At 36.8% G+C, this 25817-nt stretch overlaps 2 protein-coding genes across 3 annotated transcripts; one reads left to right on the top strand and one right to left on the bottom strand.

Moving 5' to 3' along the window:
- Window positions 1-12274: 12274 nt before the first annotated feature.
- LOC120781542 (nicalin-1) lies at window positions 12275-15297 on the top strand. Of its 2 annotated transcripts, XM_040113776.1 has the most exons (8): window positions 12275-12725; window positions 13083-13161; window positions 13218-13326; window positions 13399-13770; window positions 13835-14014; window positions 14100-14165; window positions 14371-14793; window positions 14855-15297. In XM_040113776.1, exons 1-8 carry the CDS (start codon window positions 12560-12562, stop codon window positions 15209-15211), a joined length of 1752 nt encoding a protein of 583 aa, XP_039969710.1. In that variant the 5' UTR covers window positions 12275-12559; the 3' UTR covers window positions 15212-15297. The 2 variants fall into 2 exon arrangements, with proteins under 2 accessions (XP_039969710.1, XP_039969715.1); XM_040113781.1 differs by lacking the exon at window positions 14100-14165 and having other exon boundaries at window positions 12277-12725.
- Window positions 15298-17006: 1709 nt separating this feature from the next.
- Window positions 17007-24340, bottom strand: LOC120773508. The gene is made up of 8 exons (XM_040102463.1): window positions 24159-24340; window positions 23032-23914; window positions 20250-22514; window positions 18941-19481; window positions 17756-18844; window positions 17540-17682; window positions 17368-17458; window positions 17007-17299 (listed from the first exon to the last, which is right to left on the bottom strand). Coding segments are annotated over exons 1-8 (5079 nt in total). The 5' UTR covers window positions 24161-24340; the 3' UTR covers window positions 17007-17234.
- Window positions 24341-25817: the final 1477 nt, after the last annotated feature.

The following is a 25817-nucleotide window of genomic DNA, read 5'->3' as shown; positions in this document are numbered from 1 at the left end:
ACGTCAAGTCTATGGTATATGCCAACAAGCCAGCGACGATTGATGAACTTCGTACGAATATCGAACGTGAAATTGCAGCAGTATCGGCCGATTTATGTTTGAAAACCGTCGAAAATTGGGTTCAGCGTCTGGACTTCTGCAAGCGTGCCCGTGATGGCCATGCAAAAGAAATTGAGTTCCATACATAATGGCATTGAATGTACTTTTGTAGGGCTCTTATTGAAAAACCCGTTTTTTAGCTTGCCAGGAACTTTGTAACGTCAGAAGGCAACGTGGAGACCCTATAAAGTATATACATAATTGATCAGCGTGACGAGCTGAGACGATTTAGCCCCGTACATATGTCTGTCCGCCTGTCTGTCTGTATATAAGCAAACTAGTCCTTCAGATTTTCATATCGGCCGCTACCGGACCACTATAGCATATAGCTGCCATAAAAACTGACCGATCGAAATCAAGTTCTTGAAAATAATATTTTATATTTGCTTCTTCAATTTTTTTGCTATCAGGCTAAGCATTTATCGAGCTGTTCTCTTGCATATACACTGGCAGCTACGATTGCCAAGAAGAGACCAATAAAAATAATTGTGTATTTATTTGCTAAAGATGTCATTCGGATGAAATGGTCAGTGGTAAATGGTTTTGTGGTTAAGTGGTATGAATAAAATACAAACATACAAACACATATGTGTGTCTTCATGTACTCATTGTGAAATAGACACCTCTGTGTACATATGTATGTGTTTTTATAGAGCAAAGTGTCATGTGGGCAGCAAATGTGTGTGAAGGGAAAATTTTATTAGGACACCAACAAAAACAAAACAGCTAATAATTACATGCAGTGGGCGCCACTTGCAAATCCAAATACGCTTTCTAATTAGGCGCTGCATAAGTGATGCGCAGTTCGATGATGCATGCCGCTACGTGAGCTGGACATTTCCGAGTGATTGATGGTCAAGGTGTTTTACAAGTGAAATTAATTGCGCTCATTGCTGTAGGGGATCATAATAAGGTGATAAAAACTCGATGGAGCATATTTCTACTAATGCTAGGACCGAATAACTGTCTCCTGAGGCCGATACCTTGTCCTCTTTCTCCAATCGGAGTAGAGACTCTGCAAGATGATGCTAGAAACCTTGCTTAAGAACGAGAAGCCATGGATGGCCAGTAGGCTATATAGCAATACGGCTTCTCCCAATCTATGTAAACACTCTTCAAGAGGATGGTAGGAACCACTTTCGAACGACGACCAACGGCTGCCACCTTCTGAACTAAGCTGTTATTCTGTGTCGCAGTGGTAGCCTTACTGCATCATGTAGTTTTTTAGCGCAAGATCCTTAGTTCTCTTTAAAAAGAGATCCAAGAGAGTATCGCAATTTGGTTTCTTCCAATCTGAATGAACACTTTGCGAGAGGATACTAAGATCCGCTCGCGAACTACGACCAAGGGCTACCACTTTCTAACTGTAGCTACACAGAGTCTACCCAATACTGAGAAGTAGTGTTAGCCTTACTGTATCATGGAGCTTTGGAATAGAAGATCCTTAGTTCTCTTTAAAAGAGAGAGAGAGAGAGAGGAATATCGCAATTTAGTTTTTTCTAATCCGAAAACATCTACCAACCTAGCCTGTTATTCTTCGCAGAGTCTACCTAATACTGGGATGTAATGGTAGCCTTACTGCGTCATGGCGATCATTCTTCTTTGAGCAGAAAAGAGATGACAATGTTTCTCCACTTATGGTATCAAGACACCACCTGTAAACTCTCCGTGATCAATATGGTGAAGTGAGGAAAACCGCAAACCCATACCCTAGCAAGTCTATCTGATCGAAATTAGAACCGGTAATATGTATAACCCAAAACAAAGAAAGCTTAGAAGAGCAAAGCAAAATCCACAAATGACAGAGAGCTGTCCAGGTGGCTTTAAAGATCTTCGCAGAACGTATATGAGCGGCGGTAACGTAAGGTGGCATCTAGAGGGGGAAAATAAACCAAGTCTTTTAAAAACCATGATGCCGGTTTTATAAAGGTTTCAACCTCTCACACTAATGTTGGTTTCCTGAAAGTTTGTCGTACAGAAAGTGAGTTTTGGAAATCTGTTATAGTATCTAGACCTGGTTACATGCTTGGATTGGACTACCATAGATTTTGACAGGCCCAATAAAAAGTGTTCCTTACGAAGTTTTTCTTTTTAAACCTTCATTCATAACACAGACACCCAATATAACTTTGGCAAGCCTTGTAAGTAAGTAAAAAATTATATAAAAGTTCAACAGGCAATTCGGCAAGCAAATTTAATAGAGCCCCAAAAAACCAAGAAATCACACCAAATTACCGAAATCTGATAATACTATTAAATTGCCGCCGATTGTCTAACACCACCGAGCAAAACACGTAAATAACTAAACGTAGCGTAGAAAATTCGTTTTGGTGACCTCACCACCATCCCACACTCCTCACAGCTGAGGTACTATATACATATATTCGGCCCACATTCAGTCGCAGGTGTAAAAGCAGTAAATTGCGAGCGATAAACTTTTATCCGCGTAATTTGATATTCCTAACAGTACACACCATACTCGTTGAAATACGAATGGCAACAAGGTCAAGGATAGCTCAACAAGCGCCGGAAGCGAACACAATAAAAGCATGGAGCACTTGGAAATATGGTCACTGGCCACAACATTCAACAAAATGAGCGATTACAGAACCGTAGCAAAGCAATTATCTAATATAAGTACCGTTAAAATGTACATACATATATATACACACAAGCAGAACTTGGAATGCTCGGCTTAAGTCAATGAGGTGAGCAATTAGCATTGAAGAAAATCGCTGAAGATTGAGATAAATAAATGGTTAACGATTAAAAAATACTTAAGTGGTCTTGATGCTTTTGATAATTAATGACAAGGGATTAAAGCATTTTGATTAAAAATTTAAAAGAATTACTAATAAGAGGGAACAATAAAGTTAAGTGAGAGGAAAGGTCAGCATAATGTGTAGCTATTTTGTAATACTGGAGCTTGTCGGATGTTTGACTAGACATTTGAAGCGAAATAGCCCCCCGCTGTCAGAGTTTACAACAGAGATTATAAGAGATTGTTTCTAAATTGACGGGTGTAAGAAAACGCACATCTGAAAGTCGCGATAGCACAAAGAAGACTTTTTCATTCCTTATTTACACAGTTCCATACAAATTATTCAACAAAGCAGTTCCATTGAATTCTATGTGCGGAATCAAATTTCTGGTGCTGAAACGTTCATAATGTTGAAAAGTGCCTTCTGTGATGATTGATTGTTTGTCGCGAGCAAGTATTTTTGATGGGTAAAAATTATACGAGAATTCGTTGACGATGAACCACATCCAGAACGGCCATCAACATCAACTGATGATCATTACAACGTTAAAATCAAGGAATCGGTGCTTGAGAATCGACGATCAATAGTCAGCGATCTTACTGGCATCAGAAGGGTCAGTGAAAACCATTTTGAAATATCATTTGGTTCTAAGAAAAGTGAGAGCACGATTGCTTTCAAATTACTCATTTTTTCGAAAAACATCGTCGCGTTAACGTCTGTGAAACAATGCTTTCCGACTACCGGGATGTCATGAAATGCATTATAACTAGCGATAAATCTTGGATCTATGCTTACGACCCGGAAACAGATGATCATTCCGCCAAATATTATGGCAACGATAAACGATAAATGTTAAAAATGCCTGCATTTCAGAATTACTGTCGTTTTTTCATCAATTTGTGACTGGTGTTAAAAAAATGGATTCATTCCCACAACCCCAAACGGAAAAAGTCATTTGTGAAACCTTGCAGACAAGCCAAATCCACGGCATTGAACGAATATCTATGACACAAAATACTTCTGTATTTGGTGAGATCAAAGGGGGTGCTGTTTATGAGCTTCTAAATCCGGTGGAAACCATTACCAGGGAACGCGTTCAACAACAACTCATCAAATTGAAGCAAGCGATTGCCAAAAATCGCTCGGATTTTACAACTACCTGAGACACGTAGCAGACCGGTTAAAACTAAAAGAGAAAAACCCGCAGAATTTTTGCTCAACCTGCCTTATTGCTTAGACCTTCTGACTACCATTTGTTGTGGTCGATGTAGAACTTCCCCAGTGGAATACGGTTCAAATCAGAACAGGTCTTCAAATATTGACTTGGAAAATATTATATTGAGATTGGAAAATGTTATAACTTCAGTTGGACAATACTTGGCCTATTTGTATACGGATCGAAAGAAATGGTATTTCCAAACTACTAAATCAACTTCACCTTACTGTGGATTGAATCAAAATCGGTCCAAAGGTTTAGACGGCACACTAAACGGTGAAGATTACGACCTAATCGAATGTTTTTGAGCAACAGAACCATAAAACGTATGACTGTTTGTTGAACTGAGTTTTTAGAAGTTTACTTTTCGGAAAAGAATGTACATCGAGACAAATAACACTGATTGAAAAATTGTAATTTCACTAAGGAAATGTCCTGATGGAACCTCTAAGCTTATTCGTCCCACACTACGTTCAAATTTGCCAGAAAGAAATCAAGACTAGAGTCCAGCATTTGTATTCTTAAGGACATATTACGCCCCGAAGCTTTATTAAGTCTTAACAATTTATGTGGGGAAGGGGTCTGTTGACTGCAGATCAGTTTGGATACTGAGTCGAGTTTTTGGACTTGATTGTAATGATGTTTCAATCAAACGATTCTAACAATCACTTACATGATCCTTAAGGTTAGTTAGGTAAATTGGCTGATATTCATTAGATTACAAATAATCCCACCTGGACTGCTAGAGACGCTTGGTTTAGAGCCAGCCGCAAATTTAATAAGATGGCTGATATATATTCCAGTGAATTCGACGGGTTCGTAGAAAGCAGGCCCATAAATCCAGCGCCCGAGTGCACGATGGCAGGGGAACTATTATGTAGGTTATGTACATACGAGTATTCCTCGGAGGTATGTGCGCGGAGAAGATGCTTTTAGTAGTGGGCTCCTCGGCGCAGTGGTCCAAATTATCAGACACGCAATCGAAATTCGAAGTGTATTTGGCTTCCCGGAGTCCGATAGCAATCTTCGCAGCAATGAATTTGCCGGCAATGTCGATGGGTGCTAAAAGTAGACTTAAGCATTAAATGCCATGGTTGGTGTTGCGCTAGTGCACTGCTGATGCCAATGAGAGCTGCTCGTTGAACATGTACCAGCTGTGTAACGAGCGTATCTTTACAAAGCGCCCTATACACTTATGGAACAGTATTGGTTTAACTACAGCTCTTTTACAACAATATCAGGCAATCAAAACGTTCCTCATCTGCCACTCAATATTGGGCTTCCATGATAGCTTTTTATCAAAAGTGAGACTCAAGTGCTTCACTTTTTCGACAGGGTGAAGCCATGAAGGGGAACATATTGGATTTGATACCTTCTGCTAAATAAAACCAGTTCAGTTTTATTTGGATTGACAGCTAAGCCGATTCTTTCCGCCCAGCTAGCCTAGCCTTTAGTTCGGTCCAAATCTTTGATACAGCAAATGGTAATGCATTTTATCATATTTGGCTGCACACATATGCATATATTTCCATAGTCACTCAGTAAAGTATCGTGGGTCTAACATGAAAACCATGCAAAGCTTAAAAAGCACCAAAATTGGGCTAAAACCATCTTTTCGTTTTAAAAAAAAACAAAAACCTAAGCCAATATTAAATCATACTCGATTTCGTATTCAGCCAATTTAGCTAGACACATTAAATGTTTACTATAACATATTATCCTAATAAGACAAACAATATCCCGAAGAAGCTGTCAGCATCCATGTCAATTTCGGTGGAAAACTGGGGCACATAACCTAAAAAAAAACAGTAGCATATTAGTAAAGCGGCGGGTTTGCTTTGCTATCGACAGTCATTCATGCAGATTGTCATAAATTATGCTTGCAAAATGTATGTACCGTTACACATACTAAAATATTTACCAATTTCAATTTATATACAATGCGCAGCAAATTATAGATGACATGGAGCCTAAAAAGCATAAGCATACTACTTGTATGTCGGTATGTAGACTAATGTCCATATGTAAATCGAAATCATATTTATCTGCAGGAAGTGCTCCATATTACAACAACAAAAGTATAACGCCGCTACAACTTGTTCGGTAAATCGAAACTACAAGGGACTCTGATAGGTCTTTCACACCTAGTGATAAGCAATGTGTGTGTGTGTGTGTGTGTGGGAGGAGTGCACATTTTGGTGCGTTGTAGGGTTTTCGAAAATTTATGCGACCGACCTTCGGTACAAGCACGTTCCATATGAATGCACGCTGTGAATATGATGATAATTTATGCTGAAATAATATGCAAATACAACAGCAACAAATGGCCGAGAAGCATGTGGGCATATATTCATATTTATGGACGGATAAATGAGTACATACATACATATGTGTGTGCGAGAGCATGTATTTAAGAGTATGTGTGGTATTTATATTGGTGTATTGGACCACCACACACAGCACAGCAGAAATAATATGGTGCGAAGCGACGATCTTTGAATTATTGTGAATCTGGGTGATTTGGCGTAATAACTGTCGGCTTTAAGGTGTGATTTTGATATGCCGTTATTCGCTGTATGCTTATTTACGGGTTATATCATATGCAAGTCAGAATAAACACATTTTTTGGTAAATATCTTTTTTTAAGGAATTTTATGGAATCTGCTTGCCGAACCATCGAACACTCTTAGAATGACAAATAGAATAGTAGAACGCTGGTTGAAACCGTAGTCGAAAATTATATTCCTTTGATCAGGATGCTTTAAGGCCTTGGAAAACTTCACGTTTCTATACTTATGTAAAAAAGGAAGGCTCCTTCCCTGAGCTTATAATAACACATCCATTGGTTATCGATTCCCATTCACATCAACGTGCCGGTCTTGATCATCACGGAAGAAGTACAGTCTAAGGACGACGCCGACCCATAAACCGCACCAAACCGTAATTTTTTCGGGATGCAATGGTGACTCATGGAGTACGTATGGATTGCTGCCTGACCAAGAACGCAAATTTCGCTTATTGACAAAGCCATTGAGCCTCATCGCTAAAGATGATTTTTCGATGAAAATATATTCAAGTTGTTCCTCAACGTTATACATGAATATACGACGATTCTGGTGGTCAAGCGGCTTCAGTTCGTATGTATGTCAATTTGATCTTATAAGGATTGTAGGCCAAGATCTTTTCGCGAAATTCGCCACAACGCCATGTCACAGAGACGTGTGAGAGACTGATTTGGATCTTCCTCAATTGATGCGCTAATGGCAGTAATATTCTCTACACTACAGGTACTTTTATGTCTCACTGGGATGGGAACACTTTGTACTGTGCCTACGGATGCAAATTTTTCCACTGGACGCTCAATTGTTGATCTTACAGGACGATTATAAAGACCATAAATATGACGTGGCGCTCTTAAAGTTGAGGCCACTTACTCCGAAATTCCGTAGTAAATTTTAATATATTCGACTCGTTGTTGAATTGTATATCTTTCCATGATGAAATGACAAACTTTACTTAATAAAAATGTCAAAAGAGCGAGAAAAAATATGGCGTGGTTTGCTGTCCCTATCGCCTATCGGTCTAATTTTGTAGCGTCTCTATTGAAAACCCCGTTAATAACAGGTCAATTGAAAAGTGTCCGGCCTGACTCATATACATATATCACGCATATGACTTTTACTAGCCCGAACCTTCAAAAGGCGCGTGTATAAACTTGACAGCTGTCGGATCGTTCATTTGTAAATTATATCACTTTAGCAACTTTTATTATTGTGAAAAAATGGATAAAAGGGAACTTCGCGTCTTGACAAAAAATTGCTTCTGAAAGGAAAAAAATGTACAGTTGCTTTGGTGTCGAGTTTCCGGACAGAGCGCCAAAGTGGGAAAAAACAATCGGTTCGCAAGAATCTGGTGTCTGTATTTTGGAATACGCATGGAATACTTTTTATTGTTTGTCTTGAGAAATGAAGAACCAATGAAGACCATTTGAAGAACGAAATTGCCGAAAAACGGCCGAATTTGAAGAAAAAGAAAGTGCTGTATCAGTGAAAACGTTGGCAAAAATCCATTCATTGGTCTTCAAATTACTTCTGCATCCACCGTGTTCTCCAGACCTGTTCACCAGTGACTATTTTTTGTTCTCAGATCTCAAAAGAATGCTCGCTGAGAAGAACTTTTCGGCGAAAGAAGATACGATCGCCGCAACTGAAACCTATTTTGAAGTAAAGGACAAGTTTAGCTACAAACAATTTTGAGATAGTGCAAGCCATTGCACCTTAAAAATTAGTCAGTTATGCCTAAGATAGTAAATATAATTGATTCGGTGTTTTAACCTACGACAGTGGCTTCAAAAAGGCTTTTTACTTTGAGAAGTAACAAGCTTAGCAAATTCACATACACTAAAAATCTTGGCTTCGATCTTCTAGAATATTCGCTATCTTTTAATTAGCCTTAAAATACTTTTACTATCTTACTTTCCATACTGCCATCTTACCGAAACTGCCGCCAAACGATTAGTAAAGCATACACTTGCTTTTCGAAAATAATTCATTTTTATGGCTGGTTATACTCTTTCATACCCGCAAGATTACTCCCTGCCGATTTCTCCTCTGTCAGCCATGCCTTCCTTCCACCGTTCTCTTTCGCTACGTCTCCCTTCCTTCTTACACCTGCTTTGTAACTGTTATTCAGTTGTAAATACCCCAAATTTGTAAATGCGATAACGCAATTCCATGGGCAATAAGGGAAATTCGATTTTCACGCATTTATTTTATGATTTATTTTACGTATGGATTTGTTTGTTTGTTTACCTATGTATATGTATATTTAATTTCCTTAAGCTTGCTACGCAAAAAGGAAAATTTTTGTCGTTCTTTATAGAAGATAACCATTATACGCTTTAGCACGTTTGTAGTGAGGTTTATATTATTCACGATTTTCATTGGAATCCTGTCAACCTCTGAAGTAAATATGATTTGTTAGTTAAAGGGTACTGGCTTTTAAAGCGAGGTCTAAAAACGTTTTTTTTTTTTTGTTGAATATAAACCATTGGCCGGCTGCGTTTTGAGATTTAGTAATGCGTATAGTTGCTATAAGAAATGCCCCTGTGAATGGTATTATAGCTTCTATGCAGCCAGAGTGAAAGTTTTCTCTTGTTTATTACATACAATTGTGGGCAAAAATAGTAAGACTTTTTAATTTAAATTTCGCGCGAAAACCCATTTTTCAAAATTTTGTTTCTATGTATGTCTGTTAGTACCGTTTGTGCCAAATGACACATCAAAATAATCATTACTGTTTAGTAGCTTGACAAGCTGACCGACAGTGGTAACACTCGAAAAATCTACGAAAAAATGCGGCGACTATCAGAAGGTATCAAGACCGGAGCATACACTTGTAGAACCCTCAGCGGTGATCTAGTAACCGGTGCCCAGAGCATACTAAAATTATGAAGGGAACACTTCTCCAGACTGCTGAATGGCAGTGAAAGTATAGCTTCAGAAGAAGGCGAACCCGATTCCCCAATCGATGACGATGGAGCAGACGTTCCATTGCCCGACCATGAAGAAGCTCGAATAGCAATTTTCCGTTTGAAGAACAACAAAGCGGTGGGGGCCGATGGATTGCCGGCCGAACTAATCAAACATGACGCCGAATAACTGATAAGTAGCTTGCATCAGCTTCTTTGTAGAATATAGTCGGACAAAAGCATGCCCGACAATAGGAAGTTAAGTGTGCTCTGCCCAATCCACAAAAAGTGAGACCCCACAATCTGTGTCTGTGTATAAGAATCTATCGAGCGTATTGTGTGAAAGATTATAGCCCACCGTCAATAAACTGATTAGACCTTATCAGTGTGGCTCTAAGCTTGGCAATTCAACAACTGACTATATATTCACCATGCCCCAAATCTTGGAAAAGTCCCATGAAAAGAGAATCGACACTCACCACCTCTACCTCAATGTCACTATGTGTGAATTTTGTATCTCAGCAAAGCTACTACGGCTGTGTAAACTGTGTAAACTGGCGACCGAGTCGTTCAATACCAAACAGGGCGACTCCCTATCGTGAGACTTTTTCAATCTGCTAATGGAGAAAATAATTCGAGCTGCAGAGCTGAATAGAGAAGGTACAATCTTCTACAGAAGTGTATAACTGCTGGCGATGATATTGATATCATTGGCTTCAACAATCGCGCCGGAACTAGTATTAACAGCAATAACAATGTCAGCGAATAACGTTGACGATGGAAAGAGGAGCTGTACGAGTTGTCTTGTCGTCCGTATGGATGAACACACTCCAGCTCTGAAAGTATTCGACGCAGTATCCGCGAGGGAAGCATAGACCTTCACTCCGCTGGAGAGATCAGGTAGAGAAGAAGCGCACAAAATACAGTTTGTACCATAACTGAAGCCGCTTGTCCTTCCCAAGCAACATTGCTTCGCTCTATGGGCTCTTGAAACGTTCTAAGAAGATCCAACGTCCAAATTTTGTTCAGCGATGATGCCCATTTCTGTCTCAGTGCGTATGTAAATAAGCAAAATTACCGCATTTGGGACGAAGAGCAAGCTGAAGAGAATCAAATGATGATATTTTATCCAGAAAAGAACAGTTAAGTGTGGTTTGTTGACCGGTAGAATCATCGACAAGACGGCGTCACTTCCCACATATCGCATCAATCAATGGATTTATTGAGAGAAAACTTCGGTGAGCAGATATTTTCACGTTTTTGGCCGGTCGATTGGCCGCCAAGATCGCATGATATCACACCATTAGACTTTTTCCTGTAGGGATATATAAGATCTTAAATCTATGCGGACACTGCCACTTGGATTCAAGCCTTAGAGCAAACAGCACGAGTGTCATTCACCAGTTACCAGTCGGAATTCTTGAACGAGTCATCAAAAATTGAACTCAACGGATTGACCATCTGAGACGTAGCCGCAGCCAGCATTTGCAAGAGATAATCTTAAAAAAATAAATGCCAAAGTGTGTTCTTTACAATTATAATAATAAACATTCATTCGAAGCAACTTCAGGTGCGCAGTTTGCGTAGCTTGTATATGTACCTCATAAAATCAAAAATAAATAAAATGAAAGCCCTCAGTCAAAAAACGAATAGTATTAAATTCTTTGACGTCCTTGAAATCTTTCAAAAAAGTCCTTTGACTTCCAGTGGTACCAGTATAAAATAGCGTTATTAGACGGAGTTTTTGTACCACTGTCATATTCATACTTTGCATGCATAAATCGTCTGTTAATTAAGGTTCGGAATTGTAACTTAATTAACTATTCCCCTATAGGACTGATTTAGCAATCGTTAAAAATGTTATATATTTTTCATATTATTTACTATATAATATTAATGAAAAAACTCACTTGACTTTCTTCTCTCATTAGACAAAATTTGCTGTTTTTGGCGTAGATCTGAAATGTACAATAAAATTACATTATGAATTATAATTTTAAATAATTAATCGCTTAAACACATTATATTTTGCGAACGACAACACACACCCGCATACATATCATTTCTCTTGGTTTGCGCTAGTAGACAAGCCAAGCCCACAAATAACACTACGCTACTTGAATGCATTATTCACTTAATGGTTTTATGTATACATTTCACTAATTAACCGATTTTTATTAACAAAATTCACAATATTCCACTGCAACATAATAAAATAAAAACTTTTGGAATGGCGAAGCGGAAACTACTGCAATTTGATGACAGCTAACGGTAGCCGGGAAAAGCTGATGTTTACACACAGGGTGGCACAAGTGCTGAAAAATATAATTAATTAATTAAGTTTTTGAATTCGTTTTGAAAATTATACCTGTTGTAATTAATACCACATAAATTACTAAATAAGGATATTTTAATAGACTTACTCCATATCAGTAAGGAACTTACACACTTTTTAATAAAATTCTAAAAATTTACAGTTATAAATTTGTTTACTCTAACTAACAAATAATAATACATATGTATCGATAACTGTTTGAATTGTATTGCAAGTGGAATCATCATTAAACACAAGTTGACAGGTCAACAAAAACCAAGAAAACAGGGTTGATTATGTCAAAAATAACTGACATGACAATGAAACGTCTTTTCTGATTTTTGTACTGGTTTTTTTATCTAAATATATTTCGAGTTTATTCGAAATATAATGTTTTAAAGTTTAAGAAATATCAGTAATATCATGCGAATTTACTTATAGCGTGTCATGTAAAAGATAGTGATCTAACATTAAATTAGAAGGGCCACCTGCATTTTTAGTGATACTTTAAAAATCAACCCTACCAAATGAAAATTAGTTATGAGAAAAATCAGCCGGGCGCAAGTTTGCCTAATTAGAACAAATTAAATTTAATTATTATAATTTAATTAACACCTGTCTTTGACATAGAAGTTGTATCGTAGGATAATACAGTGTCTATAACCAGCTCCGCGCAATACTCACATAAAAGTGTCACAATGTTTGAGGATGCTGAGAATTTTGCGGATATTTTCCGCGGTGGACTGCCCTATCTACTGATTGCATTACCAGTTTTACTCATTTGCTCAGCCAATCCTGTATTGGCATCCAGTGAATTCTCCGTGCAACGGATGTCACAGTTCGATGTGAATGGTGTGGCTTATGGTGAGTGGTCGTGCCCGACATTGTCATTGATATTAAAGTGATGTGTCACTATGTGCAAGTTGGTCATTAACTCCTGTTTTGGTTGTTGCAATTAGGTTATGTTAGCGCTATCAAGGTTTTAATTTTTGTGTGTTAACTTATCTTTATAGTCGGTTACTGCATGTGCATTTGCAGTGTATTCATTTATTAATTGTGTGCTATACCAAACAAAAATGCGCTACTTTTGAGGTTAGAATGTATATTGATAATAATATGTAAATATACAGAAAAATTAATTAGCATTTGTAAAATACATTTCTTCTATAATTATATAACATATATCCAAGATATTATACACGATTTCATTTATTATTTCAGGATGTCGTGCATCTGCATTATCGCTAGAGGCGAAATCTCTCTATACTTGGAGTACTGGCAGGCACTGTGTAGTTGCAAAGTAAATATTATTTTTACGAAAAATGTGTATTGCTAAATTAATATCTTTATTGCTAGATTACAAGATTTAACTATCGACCAGTTCCGTGAAATTCGGCAAAAAGCTGGAGGTTTGGTTATACTGCTACCGCAGCATGTCAGTGATATGACATTTGAGGAAAAAGAAGTACTGCGAATGCCCGCATTTATTATGAATAGTTTTTTAAACTAATGGAACCTTATTTCTATGTACCTTTAGCACCTCAATTTGCTTGAACAAGCTATGCTGGCACAACCAAATTCAATTCCCATATATTTCTCACCGTATAATTCCGAGCTTGAGCGCATCATAACGGATATCACAAGAACAACCAGCAAAAATATTGAGGGCAAAGCTCAACGCACATCAGCAGCTACAGAGCTGCTGTCATCGATATCGGCCAATGGCTATCAGGTTATTGTCTCTGGTGCCAGTCATTTAGCTAGCAAAAATAGTAGAATACCAATTATACAAGGTGAATTGGCGGCCACTACGAAAATTTTGAAGCAAATGGAAAGTGGCGGTGAGTCCAACAGCAAATTGCCATTAATAGTCATAACCTCACATCTCAACACATTCGGATTGTACAATGTAAGGAAACCAATTGTATTCTTGGGAATATTATTAATGAAACATTGGTTTTTTCCCTGTGTAGGAATATCCTTTAAACGCCGATGCCGCTGTATTTCTAACACTCGCGGATGTATTTAGCAAATTGCACAGCACACCTAACGCAGTGCCCAAATATCGCTTATTATTCTTACTCACAGAATCCGGAACACTGTTGAATTTTCAAGGAGTCAAAAAATGGCTCGATGAGAATGTGCAACTGCAGGTACAGTTGTTGTGTTTCTTATTTAAGAAGAAAATATTATGTTCATTGAAAATAAATATGTAAAACGCTGCGCTATGGAACAAAGGAAGACATCGTGTCTATTACCGGTTCTTTAATTGCGGCCAAGAATCCAACTAATATAATAGACGAGGTTTGAGAGCGTCTACAAGTTAAAGGCTTTAAAAATATTGCTAAATTAACAAACAAATTAGTATATTGCTTGAAATCTCCATATACTTTAATTTTAGAATATATAATATGTAATAATTTATTCGCTAGGAAAAATGCTTTATATGTGAAACATTTATCTTTATATTTCTCATTGATTTTTAATACCAACTTACTTTCTACTTCAGAACGTTGATTTTGTACTCTGTTTAGACACGATTACCCAATCGTTGAACGCAGAAACTGGCAACCTTTACATGCACGTCTCGAAACCACCCAAAGAGGGCACCGCAATGAATGATTTCTTCAAGTTACTTAAAAACGTAGCGGCACAATATGGCAATGTTACAGTCGATGGTGTACACAAGAAAATCAATTTGGCTGATCAGCAACTCGCCTGGGAGCATGAACGTTTCAGCATGCGCCGTTTGCCAGCTTTCACGATATCTGCATTGAAATCACCGAAAGAGCCAGCACGCGCCACTATATTCAAAGACGAAGAAGAGCAAATTATTGCGCAAACGCAACAGCACGCTAAAATTTTAGCTGAAACGCTAGCACATTACGTGTATGGTTTACAAGAGCCATATGAAATCTTTGCTGGGCCAATGGTGAGTGCAATAATTTAATAGTTAATTATATAAGCTATTTATGACATGTTTTTACTTGCAGAGTATCAATAAGAAGCTCATTAAAGCCTATCTGCAAGTCAAATCTGCGCTACATAATAACGACCTGAAGAACGCTTTCGAAAAGTACCTAAAGAATGTGAAGATCATGTATGATAAACCCGACACACGTGATCCGGACTTTATGTTCTACGATGGTCAAGAGGCGCGCCTAAATGTATATCATGTGAAACCTGCCATTTTCGATCTCTTCCTTACCATACTCATATGCGCATACCTCGCCTCAGTGTACTTTGTCATACAATTCTTTCCAGCGTTATACGACACCGTTTGCAAAATGACCAAAGCGCAAGCACTGACGCAAGCCAATTCCAATAATACAAAATCTAAAGTTAATTAGAAAAGTGCAAAAAGAATAAAAATAAAACAAAAAATAGTAATATTATTGAAGACGAAAACTTTAATGTACAGATGTACAAATGTAAAGAGACATTTTCTTGAACATTTACTGACTATATTAGAACAATTAAAATTTGCAACCAAATAGTGAGTTATATACATAATCTGTTTAAAAGGCGAAATTTTGTATGATACACAACATGGTGAATTTTATAAAAGAGAGACTCGCAATTCAAATAAGATAAGTAATAAAATCAGTAATTCATTTATTAGTTATAAATGTACTTAATTTGTGCAAGAAAGGTGAAAGGTTGTTAGTAAAAATAAATAAATTAAAAATAAAAAAAAAGTAAATAAATTAAAAATTAAGAAAAAAAATAAGTAAAATAAAAATAAACTTGATAAAAATATTAAAAAATAAAAATAATGAAAAATAAATAAAATTAAATTAAAAAAATGAAAATAAAAATATATTAAAACTGTTAAGCGGTATTGTAAACGTCATTAATTTCACGACCACCTACAAGTATGTTCCGTTATCCATGTTGTACGAACAATAATTAACTCGACATAAGAGATTGTGCCATTACTGCTGCTTAACTATAATTTTTTCCACCTACATACACTGCTAAATAATAAAAGAAATTTAAAGCGCTATCATTGTGAGTAAACAAATATTCCTGGGAAAGCATTAGGCACACATTTCCACACAGTCCACATATGCATTTACACACTCACCCGCACAGACAGCGGGCGCAGCAGCAGTAACTGTAAGCAATACTTATAAATAATACATTAAATCATGAAATTATGCAATTATGCAATTATAACAATAATTAAAGCATAATGTAGTAGTCAAATGTTTTTTCCATATTATTTTAGTATATAATTAAAATATAATGGATATATTGTTTTGATTAGCATCAAATTGTAAGTTCCAAGTAGTATGGCAAACGTTTAAAATGTTCATGATTTCCCAAGTATTACTTTAAACAAAAAGTAAAACAAAAAATATAAAGACAAATAAATAACACTTAAAATAAAAAAGCGACTTACTCCGCGTGTGCTGTTCATTTATTACATACAAACATGTGAATATGCATTGTTTTAGAATTTAGTGCAAGGTGAGTAATAAAATTATGATGCTCCTTATTCTCTATCCAAGCCTGATAATCAGCAAGACATTTGAATTGAAATAAAAAATAAATAAAAAACAAATAAAAAAATCTACGTTTTTGCCAAAATGTTACAACTAAGCGAAAAAACATCAAGATAAGGAAAAAATTTAAAAGGTCATAAAAAAACTGACACATACGAACGCCAAACCCTTTGGGGGTTTTACTATACTGACCTAGTACCATCACCCTGACTTGGAAAAATATTCCACAGTGTAATTAGAATTACAAAAATAATAAATTATAAAAAAATAATAATTAAATTATAAAAAAAAATAATAATTAAATTATAAAAAAAAATAATAATTAAATTATAAAAAAAATAATAATTAAATTATAAAAAAAATAATTTAAAAAAAATAAAAAATTAAATTAAAAAAAAACAATAAAATTAAAAAAAAACAATAAAATAAAATAAAATATTAAAAATTAAAAACAAATGCTTACAATTAAAAAAGAATAAAATTCATTATAATTCCCGCCAGTGTCCGCTGATGGGAGATTTCACTGCGTTAGTTAATAACTTCAATACGAAATTGTATCTCGTGATATATACATATTTTTTTTTATTTATTGAATTCAATTACATATTATTTTAAAACGTACATATGTATATGATAACAAATTTTTTTTATTACGTATTTCAATATTGTTTAGAATTAACGCACTCCCTGCGCAAGAAAACGTTCAACAAAGATTTTTTTTTCGATTTTTACAAAACTAAAATTAATACTAAATATGGAAATATGTATTATGAGTATGAAAATACTTAAATATATACGGAGATGTATGTGAATATTTACTTATTCAGAAGTATTAACATAACTGGAATGCGCATGCGCATCGCTGTTACTTCTTTATCACCATAAGAACGCCGATATCATTTTCCAAATTTGTTATTTTATAGCGACAACCTGCGGGGTAAGTAAACGTACATTAATTAATGTTGTATGCTAAACGCATTTGTGCATGCGCGCCTTACCTATATTAATGGCTACCATATCACCAACACCGAAATTGGCGCTTTCACGTTCCGTGCTAATTTCAAATGAACCCGTAAGTACAACAAAGTGCTGCAAAAGAAATGTTGCACTTATTAAATGGAAAAAATAATTGTATTATATAGATATATGTATATTGATAAAAAATATTACCAAATGATATTTCTTCGCACGCTTCGAAGGCTTGCACTGCAGTGGCTTGAAGCGCAAATAGCCGAGACTACACTTATCATCCGTATCGTAAAAGGCATAGTCTATACCCTCCAAATCGGTAAAAAATAATTTACCGGCGGTGGCTAGAAAGAAAAACGAAGCACAAAAACAATTAAGTGTGAATCAATCAGCCGTGTTATGTTGTATGACACTCACAAGGTCGCATATCCATAAAAACTTGTCGCTCATTTGTGGCCGATTGCAAATGTGATACATTCTTCAGCCACTCCAGCAACTCTTTACGATTGCTTTCTGCCGTTTGCTTAAACTCACTGTTTGATGTACTGGTCGACGCCGAACTTGTAGCGGCCGAGGTTGAGGTTGCGGCGGATATGTCACGTGCTCTTAAACGACGCAAACGTACACGCACAGGTCGTAAGCGAACGTTACTATCTGTCGTCGAAGGCGAAGTGCTCGATTCTGCACCCTTCGGCATGGTCTCCCCGTCGCTCAAATTGTTGGCTGCATTTTTCAATTCGTCAAACATTTCATTGAGCTTCTCCAAAGATGGCGGTGGTGGCAAATAAACGCGACTACACTCCAATAGTCCTGTGCCATTTGCGGTGTCATCGTCCGTGATTTGCTCTGCTGCTTCCACTGCGTCAACTTCTTCCCGCTGCTGTTGTTGCTGCTGCTGCTGATTTTTTTTAGCACCTGTAACTGTTCTCCTGGGTCTGCCTCTTTTTTTCGGTTTCGCAGTTTGCTCTTCTGTTGCTCCAGTCTTTTTGTTCCTATTTGTTGTGGTTTCGCTGGTTTTAGTTGTGGTTTTCATGTTTTTGTTGGTGATGGAGGTGGAAGTGCATGGTAATGTGTTGTCATTTGGCGCTGGTGCGACTGCTATTGAACTTGCCACTGCTGCTTCATGGTCATCAGTTTCTATGGGTGTTTCTGGAATTGCTTCCAGCTGTGCACTCATCGCATAACTTTCAGTATTTCGTTGTGAGTGCACGGTGTTCGATGTTATATTCGTATCGCCAAGGTAACTAAATGCTGGCGCTTGCGGGATTCCTTTTTTTTTAGGTTTACGAGTCCGCTTCTTGACATTTGCATCATTTACTGTGCTAGAAGCGACTGGCGTGCTCAAATCACCACCTCTACTCCCGTTACTGCTGCTGGAGCTGGCTCGTTTTATTGGCTTCTTTTTAGTCTTATTTAATGAACTTGAATTAAACAATGATTTCAAAAGTGAGTGTCCATTCCAATTGGAGGAGGGATTACTCGGTGCGCGCTTCGATCGACGTAAGCCTGTGTAGTGAAACCCAGAATTTAATTTTATGTAAATGATATCAAATAGTTGCTACAAAATTATTTCGAGTGTATAAAAATAAGGGTGCCACTTACCTTCGGTGTCATCTGTGCGCTCAGTTTGATTCAAATTGCTGGAGATGTAAGTTTTTGAGTTTTGTGGCCTTCGTTTGCGTGAAACACGTGGCGCAAGCTTTGTGGGTTTTTTGAAGAGTTCATCATCATTTTGGCATACAACCTCTTTGGCAGCGGTATTATTATGTGACGCGGATAATGTTTCACAAGACTTTGCACCATTCGCACTACTATCCATTGGTTTGTCGGAAAATGCCGTTGGCGGCAAAACAAATTCTTCCGTTGGCAAGCTCGGCAGTACAAATGTGGAAACGGTCGAATAGCCCAGTGGCGGCGGCGGAGATGGTATTTGTATATTGCTTACCGGTGAAATAACTGGTGGCGGTGGAATTGGCTCCGTTAGTGTCGAATTTTTTTGAAACTTATCTTTTTCACTATCTGAAGCCTCGCTATCTTCGTCCAACGAATCACCTTTACTGTACAGCGAACGCTTGGACCTGTTATACTGGCGGCGTGTTTTAATACTTTCTTCTAATTGAAAATATTTTCTTGTTACTTCAGGCTAAAATTATGCAAAATATTTTTATAAGTGAATACAAATACAAATATATTATTGTGATATACTAAATTTAATTTGAAATTCTTCGTCAAACAGTCATATTTATATGACGAAATATTTTTTCGAGTTTGAAATTTATTTTACAAAGAGATTTTTTGAATTGAAATTTATTTCATCGAATATGCAATAAAGGCCTCCGTAAGGACCTTTTACATGGATAAACGAAGAATTGTGCGAATTTTCATGTCTTTCCGTGTTGTGGTACGGGTGCTCTGAGAACACATAACAAAATAGCGTTTCATTTTTATATATAAAAAAAATGAACACCACAAAAATGTATTTTAAACGGGCAGCACAATTACAACAACTTGTAACTGGTTTGAGGTTAAGTACTTTTGCCACATATTTACGGTAAACAAGAAAAACGGTAACTTCGACTGCACTAAAGATAGAATACGATTAGGGACAACTGCGTTTCAAACTTAATATACCCGGTTCAGGGTATAAATATATAAGGTAGAGTACTCTTGCATCATATTTTCAAAATAAAATTATTCACTGGTTATATTAAAACACTGAAAAAAACTTTGCGCTCCAATTGTGTGTTCTCATAAACATTGGATAACAATATCGCACTTGGCAAAAAGTCGTTTTTAAGAGATTGACACACACGTACACCTTAAGAGATCTATAATTTCTAACACTTGAACACTAAGATATAGCACTTCAAAAAAAGCTTACACATTACTGCTAAATTGGGATTTCACTTACCAACGCTTCTGAATGTTTGCTTCGTTGACGCGTTTTTCTCGCCTTTGTCGTATTTTGAACATTATTAACTGTGGTTGAAACAAAAGTTATACGTTCACTACTCCTGTCATCAACTAATGAGCTGTTATAACATATGCGCTGTGTCAATTGTAGGAGTGTTTGGTACAGTGCGTTTCCATTGTCGTTAGTATTAACTACATTAGGTGCAGCAATATCAACACAAGAATTATCTTTAAACGGCTCAGGAACATCAGGCGTAACAGTAGCATCTACCACATTATTCTCAGTTTCCAAAACTGCAACAGCAGCTTCACAATTATCCTCAGTTAGTTTAGCCACACCATCGGCAGTATTATCCTTTAATAGTGCCGATGTTACAGTTGCATTGTCCAACAAAGCACCGTCTGTAGCAATAGTAGTATTATCCTTGAATGCTGCAGGTGCTTGTGGCAGTTCATCTAAGATGATTTCTTTAATTACCTCAACTACTTCAGTCGCCAATGGCGCTTCGACCGCACTAATGTTCTTTTGATTTATCTCATCGTAATCCGTTTGCTGCTGCACCTCCCCCCGTAAACCCTCAGTATTGCCCAATAATTCACGACGCAAAATTTCCAATTGAATTTCTTCTTCAATTTTCAATTTCTGCTCCAGGGCCTGTTTGTTGGCACCTGACGATTTTCGCAAATATTTACCATTCATTAAGCCCATCGAATTGCGTTTGCGCAAATCAAGAATTTCATGATTTGTTAGACGTGCCAAATGCGCTTTCAACTCATCGGCAAAGAGTTCACCGTTTTTCGGTGTACTTGGTGCTTTATTTAAGGGTCGTCGTCGCCTTAATTGTTGTACTTTTGTATGTTCGACAGGTTTGACGTGTTGCAAATTAAGTGGATGCGCTGGTGGTGGTCCTGATTCGGTTTCCGTATCACTTGTGAGAAATGGTGATGACGCGAACGCTTTGGTGGATGGATGGTGAATACGTGTTCGCATTGTGCGTTTAATTGTCCGCCGATTACGCTTCGTCGTCTGTGGTTTTTCAGTGGCCAGATTAAGTGGGCCACTTTTACGTAAGATTTGCCTTTTATTCACCGTGTAATGCATATCTTCCTCCTCATCTTCATCATCAGTTAAAAGCTGTGAAATTGTTTTCTCTGTAAGTGAATGCTTAATGCTAGCTTGTGCAGCAGCTTCAGTGGGAACTTTTGCTCTGTTATTTAATGTTGCGCATTTGGAGGTATCATGATTGACGAAACTTTGTGGTTTCGCAAAATTTACTTCCAAATTTTTATTTTTTAACGTTGTATGAGCTGAGCGCGTAGATCGACGCTTATTGCTTTCGTTTAACGATATCGAATGGACTGCTGTTGTGTTTGGTTTGTTGTTGTCGGTAGCAGCCTTTTGATTACCGGACAGTCTTGTTACATTCTTATATTGTACTGAGTCTGTCGGTAGATTAGTTTTTGTTGTTGTGTTGTTACACGTAAAAGTAGGATGATTTATGGGATGATTAGGACTATTGAAATTGCTGGCACCATTTAAATTTGCCGCTGTTATTGTATGCTTCTGTGTGCAATGCGAATGCGAGAATGTGACGCCGTGTATATTTTTGCGTGATATTGCACCGATTGTTTGATCGGCCTGCGCCTCGGACTGCGTTACTTTATCGCCCTCACATTCAGGATTACTTTCTTTTCCACCAATTTGTTTGTCTGCTGCTACTGTTGGTGGCGCATTGTTAAAAGTCTGATTTACGGGTATAACTATTTTTGGTGCTTGTAAATTTGAGTGCCTTAAATCAGTCAGTGTCTTTTGCACTTCCTGGAGCAAAGCCTCGGTAGCAGTCATATTACTTTTAGCAACTTCGTTATCAGTTGATGCCGGAACAACTTCTTGTTGTAATTGTTCTAGTGGTTGCTGCAAATCTGTGGTATTTATACTAGACTCGGGTGTAACGGCGCGTGTGTGTGGAGGATTTTCGAAACTTTTGAGTTTTTTTATTGTCTCCTCTAGTGCTTCAACCATATTTTTTATTAACGGCTCCTGTTTTTGTTGTGGTTGTTTTACAGCATTATTTTGTGTGTGTTGCAATGACTCTTCATTTGGAATGCAAGCATTTATTTCCGGCGTTTTCGGCCTATTTAATGAATTATTTAAGCGTGGTGGTGTTTTCGCACTACTTAGTGAATTATTTATCCGTGGTGGTGTTTTCAATAAATTTGCAGGTGGTGTATGATGCATTGGTGTACTGCATATTGCTGGCGACTAAAAACGATATATTTTATTAAAGATCAGTTCAGTTTAAAAATTTTCTGCTATGGGGTTAGGGGCTGTTAGAATTTTCAAATTCAATGTATTCATCCTATAAATATTATCTGAAAATTTAAAGTATTTCCGACAGATACTTTTCAAGTTATTCGAAATATACATATAAGAGCTTTCGATCGATCTGGAACGTCCGTGTAAAGCTTCAAATGCCGTTTTCTCAAAAATTATGTTTTTTGAACTGGCTAATACTAGAACAATTAACTGTTATCCTTTTCCCGAAAATATTTTTAAAACTATTTTGTTTGTTTTCGATTTTGATGAATTCACAAAGATTAAGTAATAGTCACCACAAAAAGTGTCGGTTGGAACTTAATCAAGACAAACATGTATTACTTTTAAAATTATTATTATTTTTAAGTACTTAAAGTTCAGCCGAAAACTTATTTCTTGATGCTATGATTTTATAATTTTAAAGAATTATTTAATTTTACTACACCTAACCCCTAATACTTACAAAGTTCGATGAACAAAGTGTACTTTCGAATTCCGAAAGTAAAGTTCGGCGACCGTTGTTTTCTAGATTTGAAATACGTTTTAACACTTGACGACGTAGTCGGTCGCCACTTCGAAGACCACCACTGCGCGACAACTTTGATCGTGGTGTTTTTGGTATAATAGGGCATGGTATTTTTGATTGTAGAAATGTGCCTGACCTAGCGCTAACTGCTTGCTTTTCCCGTAGGTTGAGTGCTTCCAATTGCTGTGGAGAAACTGGGATCATTGGCAATGGTGGTTCTTCCATTTGTTTATTTGGTTCATTTTCTTCTGCTAGAATTGAGAGCTGCAAAGCTTCTGATATTTTCGATGGACTTCTTACTTTGGGTCCAATTGTACATTGCTCCGTTGGTGATTTAACAGGTGATATTACCATACTTTTAGTTTCAGGACAAGTTTTATTGTTAGCTATTGGTAACATAACTGGTACAACAGTTTTACAAGGCCTTCCATTCTGCTCTGTATTATTTAATGATTCATCTACAGTTACAAGTGATTGTGCTTCAATTACTTGTGAAGACTCTTGCTGCAACACTTCTTGTTCAGGAGACAATTCAACCTCCGTGTGTTCTTTATTTTGAACATCGTTCTCTTTATCCGCATCCTGCGTTTCTGGTATGACACATTCATTTTCATTTTCAACCTCAGCTGTTTGCACTGGTGGTGAACTTACGCGCTTCAGACGTACGTTTAAACTAAATCTCTGTGGTTCGGCATCGAAAATCCGTTTCACACCATTACGCACGGTACCACTTTTTTTCTGCAAGAACTGTGCCAAGCGATGACCATCGGTATCGTCAAGATATTCCGAGAATTCGCTTAAATTAAAGCAATCGGATGTCCTACAGGGATACAACTTGGTTAGTATATATTCATATTAAAAATTAAATTTGTGTATATAATGAGAGAAAATTAAAAAATACGATTATAAGCCAAGCGACACAAAAACCACATAATTATGGGAGATAAACACGAAGCAATCACAACTACAAAACAATTTGTCAATTCCTTTGCACGCACATAACTTTTGAAAATATATTAATAATTCTTATTATGCTCAATATATATATTTAACACAGCACTTACATATCACAATATTAATTTATAATTTCTTGATCTAGAACCAATTTTTGTTGATATAAAAAATTATCTTCAATTCTCTGAAGCTTGTGTTTGGCCTCCACAGAGCCGTTACTGCGCCATTTTTTTTGAAAAGTCTTCACGTTGCCACTATCTGTTCGCGCAATGAAATTCAACGTAGTTACAATAATATTTTCTCTGTACCTTTAATATTTACTTTTCAATTAATTATATTTAACTATTTTTCAAAACTGTATATTTAATTAATAACCTTTTATAATATATATACTTCTACGAACAATTTTTTAGTGTGCAGCTGCTCAATAGCAAATATATAAATTATTGGCAACGCTTGAATGTATTCCGCTTGTAGTGTGCATGAAACACAGTTTAACCCGCTTGAGAAACCTTGGTGGTAAAGAAAAATTGAACGTGTATGTAGATTTATAAATTTTAATCTTATGACAAATAATTCAAAATAAAATAATATTACATACATACATATATAATATTATTTATTTCTACGACATTTAATATTTTCTAACAATCGATAATGATTTGCTCAACTGGGCGATTTAAGAAAAATACCACAATGGAAAATAAATTTAATCCCAAGAATATAATTAAAAATTAAAAAAAAAAGTTTTCCTTATTAATATATTTGCGCGTTTGCGTAGTTACTAAATTTTTAATATTTACAATTAAATTTTAAAATAGAGTAGAATTTTTCCCCTCAATAAAAATAGTTTAAAACTTTTTATGGTGGAGAAAAATACTTGAAAACAGTTCAGCGATTGCGGCCTCAAGGCTTAATAATCATCTCCTTTGAGTTCCCAAACTGTTGTTCCAGCTTGAATAACAATAAATAATTTGTTGAGGCATTCCGATGTTCTTGCTCCACGAAGTTTATATTTCAACGGATCCACTTCTAAGGAATGGATAAATAGGGATTACATCAGTTACGCACCAGATAACTCCAATTCTTTGTAAATACAAAATTGTAGCTTGAATACTTTGTAAGTTTTGGTGGAAGAATATATCGTTGTTGTTGTAACGGGTACTTAATCCCCGTAAGGATGGTAAGAATTAGATAAGTTGTCATCGACGTCTTCCAACGGTAGTCCCAGGAAACGTGCTGTTTCGACGGGGTCGGACCACTGGGAGAAGAGTGTCAGATGTAAAGGATTAGCAGGGCAATCAAAGCGGTCGTTGGTGTCACGTGAGGACTCATTGCACACGAGTTTAACCTGCTACAAGAACGAAACTACTCTCATTTCTCGCGGCAACCCGAGGTCTTCGTTTGCAATCGATTTTGCTTGGGCTCCAAGTACTAATGGCCCCACTGTGAATGGCTATCAGTGCTTGTCAGAAGTTAGTTGCGTCCGAAGTCTGGTAGGCGTATTATTTGATGTCGTCGACGTATTTGAGGAATGACCTTTTGATGCTCCTAGGAGGTGGTTCCGCTTCAAGCAGGTGACTGCAGGGATGACGAAAGCACCCCAGTAGGAATTGCTTGGAGGGGATTTCATTATGCTCCTTAACTGGGCCCGTATGCTCCGTATGCTGACTATGCAGGTGCTCGATGGGAGACATTAATAGACATCTTGTCGTTGTCCAAGTTTGCAGATTCTTCGTTTATATTTCACTGCATCCAGTCAATGATAT

Source organism: Bactrocera tryoni, chromosome 1 (assembly GCF_016617805.1).
Source record: "Bactrocera tryoni isolate S06 chromosome 1, CSIRO_BtryS06_freeze2, whole genome shotgun sequence".
Taxonomy (NCBI): Eukaryota; Metazoa; Arthropoda; class Insecta; order Diptera; family Tephritidae; genus Bactrocera; species Bactrocera tryoni.
Note: the sequence above shows the minus strand (reverse complement) of the source record. Positions and strands in the feature narration are given on the sequence as shown.

Excerpts from the sequence above, each read along its gene's own strand:
- LOC120781542 (XM_040113776.1), top strand. The coding sequence starts at position 12,560 with ATGTTTGAGGATGCTGAGAATTTTGCGGATATTTTCCGCGGTGGACTG. Across the intron at positions 12,726-13,082 it reads TGTGAATGGTGTGGCTTATG|GATGTCGTGCATCTGCATTA; the intron begins GTGAGTGGTCGT and ends TTATTATTTCAG. Across the intron at positions 14,794-14,854 it reads AAATCTTTGCTGGGCCAATG|AGTATCAATAAGAAGCTCAT; the intron begins GTGAGTGCAATA and ends TTTTACTTGCAG.
- LOC120773508 (XM_040102463.1), bottom strand. Across the intron at positions 17,683-17,755 it reads TTTTATGGATATGCGACCTT|CCACCGCCGGTAAATTATTT; the intron begins GTGAGTGTCATA and ends TTTTCTTTCTAG. Across the intron at positions 17,459-17,539 it reads GTGCGAAGAAATATCATTTG|CACTTTGTTGTACTTACGGG; the intron begins GTAATATTTTTT and ends TTTCTTTTGCAG.